General features: G+C 47.0%; 1 protein-coding gene across 1 annotated transcript; it reads right to left on the bottom strand.

Annotated features, from left to right (window-relative positions):
• Positions 1 to 5,589: 5,589 nt before the first annotated feature.
• Positions 5,590 to 8,814, bottom strand: LOC107388262 (transcription factor Sox-9-A). Its single transcript, XM_015963708.3, has 3 exons — positions 8,012 to 8,814; positions 7,573 to 7,823; positions 5,590 to 7,368 (listed from the first exon to the last, which is right to left on the bottom strand). The coding sequence occupies exons 1-3, from the start codon at positions 8,437 to 8,439 to the stop codon at positions 6,584 to 6,586; spliced, it is 1,464 nt and encodes a 487-aa protein (XP_015819194.1). The 5' UTR covers positions 8,440 to 8,814; the 3' UTR covers positions 5,590 to 6,583.
• Between the last annotated feature and the right edge of the window lie 249 nt (positions 8,815 to 9,063).

Raw genomic sequence — 9,063 nt, 5'->3', positions numbered from 1 at the left:
GCGCTGTCTCAAAAACAACACAAGCCTGAATCTGCGGTCTCCGGGTCTGCAGCCATGCACTATTGACGTTGGTGCTGGATTTCTGATGTGTGTGAGTGTGTGTGTGTGTGGGGGGGGGGGGGGGGGGGGGGGGGGGGGGGTCTCCTCTCAGCTGCTGAGGCTACTTGTCGGGATCTGAGGTGAGTGGATCTACCATTACCTGTGTGAGTGCTCAGTTGCAGGTGGGTGGAGCCGAAGAGCGGGCGCTGCAGCAGATTCTCTATCAGCCGGTCTGTGCTTAAAGGGGGAGACAGCCCCACTATGCTGGATGAATACTCACTTTGGGATTTGCTCAACCTGAGATGGTGTGCCAACTCAACCTAAAACCTTTTGTGCTCCACTCTAGCCTCTCGAGTTCCTAACCCCTCATCCTGCCTCCAGGTATCCTTTCCACAACCAGCTCTCCAGCCATGACCAGACGGACCTCATCTCTGGACCACCACTCACCCTGCACTCGCCCACGCTCTGGAGAACCTCTCTGGAGCCCGAACCCTCCTCAGACCTGACCACCTCCCTCTCCAGCTCCAGTCGCCCCTCTAAATCGTCCACCGCGTCACGAGCCTGTACGGACCTTCGCCTCACTTCGACGGCGCTCCCTTAGTTCTTCTTTACAAGAACAAATATAGTTTCTCCTTTTTCATCCCTCCTCCTGTGATTTATTCTATATGTCCCGGGTCAGGAGACTTAGCCAGAACATTCTGCGGCTGCAGCTGGGTCTGGGACATAGACGGAGCAGCAGCGCTGTCACTCTTGGTTTTTGTGAGAAAGGCAGAATTGAGATTTTTGAGCACAGTTTTCGTGTCGGCTCGTTAACAAAAACTCCTACACATCTTGTGAGGTTCAGGGGCGGATCTATCAATTTGGGGGCCCAAGGCAAGCAAAGACAAGAGGCCCTCCACAGCTGTTCTGATTTTGTTTTAATTCTTACTACAAAAAGGTTGCATAACTTCTTTACTGGTCCAGTCTTGGATGGCACTGATGTCAAGAATCTCTGGAACTGCATCTGAATGGAAAAAAGAATGTGTTTAACAAATATGTTTAGCATGAAATCATTTGATTTGTTCAAAAATAATGATATTCATGTTTGTATTGATTTATTGCCCACCCACTTATTCTCTTCGTTTTCATTTTCTCGGGTGAAACGCCGCTATCTCGTGCCTTAGTTAGTCTGCTTTCACTAAAGGAAGCAATAAAACATAAGACAAAATGGTTAAATATGGAGATACAGAAAAAACTACACAACCATGTCAAAGTTACCATTTTCTACCTTTAATTTTATTTTCCTTCTCTCTCTTCTGAGTCTTGCCTTGAATGCTTTGTTTCTTTCTCTCCTCCTCCTCTGCTCCTTTAATCATCTTGTTTCTCTCCTTTCCCTGTTTCTTGAGCTTTGTAGATTGTTTCTTCTCTTCTCCTCCTCCTCCTCTGCTCCTCTCCTCCTGCATCACCGCACCTTGAGCTTCCAGCAACAGACTCCTCCACTTCGCTAAAAGCGTTAGCATTGCTAGCTCTAATGCTAGCGGCAGCTTGTTTATTTGCCGCATTAAATTTGCGACTTTCATTGGTGTTACTCTGCTGTAGCACCGTAAAAAAATCTGTGACCTTTGGCAGGGTTGACACAAACTTTTTGCTTTCTTCCTGCTTCTTACGTTTTTCAGACCCACTTGGATAACTTTGCTTCATTTTCTTCTCAGACAACAAACGTCCTCTTCTATTCTTCGCTTCCGCAGCTCCGCTGATACCTAACACGTTGTGGATGGAATAGTCCATGGTAGCTGGGCAACAGGGGACATTGAAACACTCACAGAAAGCAGTCTCACACCAATTCATTACAATGCTTTTTACAATGACATGGTTCACTCGTTTCAGAGCGAAAAATACCTTAAACATATTAGTTAAGTGTTCATCATGGGGCCCTTAAAGTTTTTGAGGCCCAAGGCAATCGCCCACCTTTGCCTAATGGTGACACCGCCTCTGGTCATGTTCTAGTCACCAAAGAGCTACTTTTAGCTCATCAGCGTCTCGTTTTCAAAGAGGCATCAACAAAATGAATTTGTCATCATTATAATTAATGAAATGAACTCTGGTCATGTGACTGAAACCAAGTGACTGGAGTGGGCGGTGTGGGGGGGGGGGGCTTCCCAAAGTCCACCAAAGCCTGTCCATGATAGGACTTTATAAAAAAATGACAAGCACATTTCCATGTTCGGCTCATGTGACCCAGCGATATGGAAACTTTACAGCCGTGTATTGAGACTCCAACAGAAAATTTGCATATTTTATTACAGCATTTTTTTCTCTATCTAGTTGGGACTCCTGTCAGACGTTGAATCAAACTATTTTCAGTTAACACAACTAAATGAAACACTTATCTCTATCTGACCTGGCTAAATTATTACATGTGATTTTTCTAGCAGCTGTAAATAAGGAAAGCGGTTTTAATAAAGCACACGTCGCATTGATGGCGGAGCTGCGTCCGACGGCAGTCGGGCACCACAAAGTGAGTCTTGGCTTTGCAGCAGCTCAGCCATTTGGGCTCCTTAACCTTCTGTAAATGGAGTGTTCATGAGCTGCCTCTAGTAAATATGAAAACACCGCGTCGCCTCACACATCATCCACATTACAGGAACATGGTGTCTGGTTCTCCAACAGCCTGACATCACTCAGTGTTTCCCTTCCTCGACCTTTGTTCCGTGCCAGCTGCGAGGACTCGAAGAGGGGTCCACGCCGCAGCCGCTCGCTCCACAGAGACAGAAAAAACAGGCTCTCCACGCAGCTAAATAGTTTCAACTATTTTCACTTTATATCAAGAAATATGGTAATAAAATAGAATTATTCAGTCAAGATGGACGTTTTGTTAAAGCATTCTGGAATGTGAAACCAACAGAAAGTGAGTAAATAATAGTTTTGCTGAAAAGGAGCCTCCAGACCCTGCAGAGCTGCACGTTCTGGCTGACTGACAGGAAATACCGACCCAAGAGGGCAGCTGTCAGCTGAGCAATGGAAAGAATTATAAAAGTTCTTCAAGAGGGGTAAAAGATGTCGGCTCTTCTCAGTGGTGTGTGTCTGACGCTTGGGCCAAGGGGGCTAAAAAGGAAACGGTAAGTAGACCAAGAGATGGGATGTTGGGACAGAACACTGAGAGCAGTTACAGGGAAAACTGGGATCGTTCGACAAATTAAATAAAAACCATCAAACCAAACATGGCCCAAGGACCAGAAGCAGTCCTCTTCCTCCAGAAGAGATCTCCCTCCAGTCCTGCTCTGCTCTTCCATGGACCTGGATGGAAGGTCTTCTGTGTCTCACACTCCTGCATCTGACTTGTCCAAAGTGTTGGCAACCCTTCCTTTGCAGTTTGGACCGAAGGTTTGCAGGAAGCAACCCCTGAAGGAGAGGCCACATCATCATGCACAACAAACCCACGGTGGAGTGGGAAGGTTAATGGAGACAGAGGTGTGGACCTCTGAGACCACACCAGCCGCAGCTGCTCAGGAGCCCACTGACAGAGGCTTTTATCAAACGCCTTCACTTATGTGGCAAGTCAGGATGTGTATGATTCAAATATTTTTGGTGCTTTTTCTCGATGATGTCCAACAAACCTATTAATTGGTATTTTAAATATATATACACTGTAAATATTCAAATTAGACGTATTTAAACATTCTGAACGCATTTCTAAGGGATCATAGTTTTTATTAACAGAACTTGTAGCCCTTTCTTTAAAAAAACAAAATCACTTGCAGGCATTTGGTTTGCTTTTGCACAAATCTTTACCTACCAGTTTGTGTTTTAGCAAAATGAACAAAAACCACCAGCTGAAAAAGTTCATTTTACCATTTTCCAGCCCAAACCATGTCCATGAAGCCAAGTCATCACATCTCAGGGATTTTATTTAAAGCCCTCTTGTGTTTCACACCCTCATGTTTAGTTAGAGTCATGTCTCATGATTAAACACGATGAAGATGCTGTAACTGATGTATTAGAGTGAAAGTTTATGCAACCTTGAATTTTAAGCATACACAAACAACAACAACAAAGTTGCTGACAACCAAAAACACTGAAGCAAACACAACTCGTCTGAGTTCCTGCAGCTTTAACAGTGTAACCTTTAGCAAAGGGAGAAGGTTTTACGTGGACGCACTTCCTGGCCAGGTGATTGCGTTTTATCTCAAATGGAATTTGAGCTGCAGAGGAAGCTGAACCGTCTCTCAGTTTGAAGGTTTTGTGTGTTGGAACAAAAATAATCTGTTTAGAGTCAGCCCAACGTGCGTGCTTTGGGTCTGTGGGAAAAGGCCGGACTAGCTGAAGGAAACTCACGTGTGCATTAGAACATGCTAGGCCACGCTGGCAGGATTCAAACCTGCAACCTTGTTCTTGTGAGGCAACAGTGCTACCAACTGCAGCATCAGCCTGATTTACCACAATGCAAATTGTACCCAAGTTTAGAAGTAAAACATTAAAAGAAGTTGGGAAGAACGTTTGAACCCATTCCAACCTTAGATTGCATTTCTCATGTGAAAATAAAACGCCGCCCAGTCCCGACCTAAAAACAACCAAACGTTTGGAAGTAGGAGAAGCAGCCGTGGACAGCAGACTACTGGATGAACTGCAGTTTGCACTGGATGAGCAAACTGGTCTGAGCCAATCACCGTGGATGTGATGTGAACTGTCGCTTTAATAAAGATACGCCTCGGCAGCTCTGGACAGCTGCAGCATCGGTGCCAAAACACAGACTAGGAAACAGATCGTTCATTTCCCGAGGCAGTCGCGCACTTTTAGATGTTTTATGTAATTTTATTGGCTAACTGGATTTCCTGTTAACTGCATCTAGCTACGAACTTTCATCAGAATATTCAGTTAGTTGTCTGAGCTCATAAATGACGCGAACCTCCAGGTCTCTGACAGACTCCAGCGAGCCGGTAGAGTGCATGTTGTGGGCCGCATTCAGCCCCCGAGCCTCTATTTGGTGACCATTGCTCTACGCATATGCACAAGCACAGTTAAGACTGCTCCAAATGTAGCTATTATTTTACAAAAAGGACCATTTTATCAAATGTGGGAACTTTTTGGACAAATATTGACTTTTAAATTTAAACAAGACATAATTTTTAAGAACCTCGGTAAAACGTTGAATGTTTTTGCCGAATAGAAACACTTTTTGATTTTTACTGCTGTTGAAATATATTGTTACTTCGGCCTCTTGGGGGAGATTGTTTAAATGACGTGTTGGAATTTAGTTCATTCACTGTACAACAGGGAGGCGAAAAAAATGAAGTCACAGAAAAATACGGAAGGAAAAGCAGATTTCGTGGCTTCTTTGATCTAAGTTTCATGTTTTTTTTTTGTCTCAACAAACCATTTAGACTCTTGAATTAAAAAGGTTGATTCATCGAATGGTTGGTTAATTAACAAAAGTTAATGTTTTGAAGTTATAGATCTATCCAATGAAAGACAAAACATCTTCTGATCAGTGTTTGCTCCTGACCTTTGACCTCATCTAGACATACGATTAGGACCTTAAGCTCCTGTTGTCCTTTAAAAAAACTGTTCATATTTAAATGCACTTTTGTTTTTTTTATTGCAAATACATGTACAAAAGATTCTTTAATGACTATTACATGGAGAGGTGGCAGGAGACGCTCGAGAGGGGAACAGAGGATCGGTCCAGAAACAGAGACAAACAGAAGAAAAGTCTACGCGTACATTTCATTTGTAGTTTTAGAGGAAATTAAAATCCATTTCACAAATATTAAACAACACGAGTTTCCCCTCCTTAGCTCTCGACCCGCAGAAGAGAACATACATAAATGTAATGCATACAGAAAGGAGACTTTTAGATAAGATAAATAAACAACAAAAAGATGGTTACAGCATTCTCTGCTCTAAATTCTGGGTCCAAACTAAGAAAAAAGAAGGATTTCTACACTGTCTACAACTCGGCTGTAAGAGTAGTACATAAAATAATTCTTTGAAATAAAGTTAACACTAACAAATAAATAAATTAAAATGTGATCTGAGCAGGAGAGGAGGGGGAAGGGCAGGGGGCTAGCTGAAACCGGAGTAGTAGGAGCCTGGAGGGGGACACCTGGGGGTGGGAGGGTTAAAGGTGACTTCCTGTAGCTGTCCAGCATGCACCGTTGGGCGGTAAGTGTAATCTCAGCTGTGGCCACGGTAAAAAAAAACAAAACAAAACAAAAAAAATAACCAGAAAGTTTCAAACATCTTACAAAAACGAAGGCACGGATGGCGCAGCATGGTGACAGCTGCTCTGATCTTCAGGTTTCACCAGCATTTAAAGCTTTTATATTTGGTTTTATCTATAGGGCCCACCCCTCCCCCGACCCTGTGGGTTAAAAGCACAACTGAAGCAGGAAGAAACGTGAACTACAGAAATATTAACAATCAATAAATCCTCACAGAGGATTTTCTTTAGTCTTTCCTCTAAAAATATAAGAAGCTTCTACTGAAGGCACTCTGTGAGCCGATTGGAAGTTCATTCAAGTGTCTGGTTCCTGTTGGGGTGGGAGGGGAGGTGGTCGGGGGTGGCTCAGGGTCGGGTGAGCTGGGTGTAGACTGGCGCCGGCTCCCAGTGCTGCGAGCTGCTCTGCGGGATGGACGGCACCCCCGTGTTGTCTGCGATGGGCGTGTACATGGGCCTCTGGCTCGGGGGGCTCACGTAGCTGAAAGTCGAGTACAACCCAGATCCCTGCCCCGCCCCTGCATGGCTGTAGTAACCCCCGACTTGGTGTTCGGGGTAGTCGTACTGCTGTGCCCGAGAGATGGTCGGGTAGGAGGAGGAGGAGGAGGGGCTGTAGTGCTGCAGGTTGAAGGGGCTGAAGGCCACATGCTGCGGGGAGCCCTGCTGCTCGGTGTAGTGGCTCGGGCTCAGCTGCTCCGTCTTGATCTGGGTCCGGTGCTGCGCCGGAGTCACCTCGGAGCCCCCGACACTGCTCCCCAAGGTGGTCAGGGTGTGCTGCTGCTGTCCCTGCTGGTTCTGGCTCTTAGCCAGCCAGGCCGAGCCTCCTCCCGCCTGCGGGCTGAGCGGAGCGCCGCTGATGCTGTAGCTGCCCGTGTAGGTGACAGGGGCGGCGCCGCCGGTGGGGACAGGGTGGCCATTGGGCGGGAGGTACTGGTCAAACTCATTCACGTCGAAGGTCTCAATGTGGGAGATGACGTCGCTGCTCAGCTCACCAATGTCCACGTCACGGAAGTCGATGTTGAGCTGACGTCCGGTGGTGCCGTCGGGCATGGGGCGGGGGCCCACCTCCCGATTCAGGTCCATCTTAGTTGAGCTGTCAGTTTTTGGGGTGGTGGGAGGGGTGGGGGGTGAACCTGGAAGTGAGACAGATTGGGTTAAAATAATGTTTCAGCGCTTGTTTCTCAGTGAATCTTGTTTGTTTTCATGTATGAGAATTCTACCCATTTGCATCTAAAGACATTTATCCAGAAGGTGTGTGTGTGTGTGGGGTGGTGGGGGTGGGGGGTGGGGGGGGGGGGGTAATTACGTGACCAAACAGGTTTTCTGCTTGATCTTACCTGAGTGCTCCCCAGGAGAGTGCACCTCTCCCATGCTGGAGGCCGGAGAGTCCGCCTGCTGCAGCGCTTTGAAGATGGCGTTGGTGGAGATGTGCGTCTGCTCACTGCCGTCCTCCGACTCGCTCTGGCCGTTCTTCACCGACTTCCTGCGCCTCGGCTGGTACTTGTAGTCCGGGTGGTCCTTCTTGTGCTGGACCCGGAGGCGCTCAGCCTCCTCCACGAAAGGCCGCTTCTCTCCTTCGTTCAGAAGTCTGTGCGTAAAAATGTAGTTTGTGCGTAAAAATGTGTTTTAGAAACATGAAACGCTTTAATTCGCTAATAAAATTAACTTTGTGTGGAAGAAAGGAAATATCCTAGATAACAGTTTTAGTTATAACCAAGAAGATTAGTGGGATGAAACGCCAGAGTGCGTCCTAATTTCGTGCGTAAAAGCGCTTACCTCCAGAGTTTGCCCAGAGTCTTGCTGAGCTCCGCGTTGTGGAGGTGCGGGTACTGATCTGCGAGCTTCCTCCGCGCCGCCTGTGCCCACACCATGAAGGCGTTCATCGGTCTCTTCACGTGAGGCTTGTTCTTAGAAGATCCGTTAACGCGCACCGGCATGGGCACCAGGGTCCAGTCGTAGCCCTTCAGAACCTGAGACACGGCCTCTCGGATGCACGCGGGGAACTTGTCGTCCTCTTCTTTCTTGAATTCGCCGTCCATTCGGTGCAGCCCGTTCTCCGACGGTCTGGTGTTCTCGGTGTCGGAACCCGAACCGGACGGACACGGGGAGCCCGCGGAGTCCTCGGACATGCTCGGGCTCGGGGCGTCAGAGAGACACTTGTCTTGTTCCTCCGTCATCTTCAGGTAGGGGTCGAGGAGATTCATACGAGAAACGGATTGGTGCCAAATTACGCGTGAAAATGGAACAGTTGCTTTTCTTCACGCGAGAGGAAAAAACAAAACAAAACTGACTTTTAATAAGCCAGAGTCTCTTTATGCAAAAAGCATCAACAGAGTTGCGGTTTTATTTGCTTAAAACGGATTCTCTGCTGCACCAGAGTCGCGTGCGTAAATCTGATTTGGAGCGTGGCAACGCTGAGACCTCCCTGGATCGGAGCGCTTCTGCACGCGGATCCGTGAACTCCAAAGACAAAACAAAACCAGCTGCTGGGAGCTTTCCTCTTAGCTCTGTGGAGTAAAAACAGCTCAGAGCTCCTCTGTGGTCCGCCAGTTAAATCCTGATCAGGCTCGTGCGCTTTGAACTGCAGACTGGCTGCACGCGGGCTTTATTAATATGTGACCGTTCAGGGAGGGGGGAAGCCCACATATGATTGGCTGGGAGAATGTGACGCAAAAGACAAGGAATCTGATGCCAGTTTTTCCTCCCTCATTGCTCCCGAAAACACACACACACACACACACACACACACACACACACACACACACACACACACACACAGATTTTACGCAACAGCGTTCGGGGCTGTGGTCATTTTAGGTAGGTTTTCT

This window comes from Nothobranchius furzeri, chromosome 16 (genome assembly GCF_043380555.1).
Source record: "Nothobranchius furzeri strain GRZ-AD chromosome 16, NfurGRZ-RIMD1, whole genome shotgun sequence".
Taxonomy (NCBI): domain Eukaryota; kingdom Metazoa; phylum Chordata; class Actinopteri; order Cyprinodontiformes; family Nothobranchiidae; genus Nothobranchius; species Nothobranchius furzeri.
Note: the sequence above shows the minus strand (reverse complement) of the source record. Positions and strands in the feature narration are given on the sequence as shown.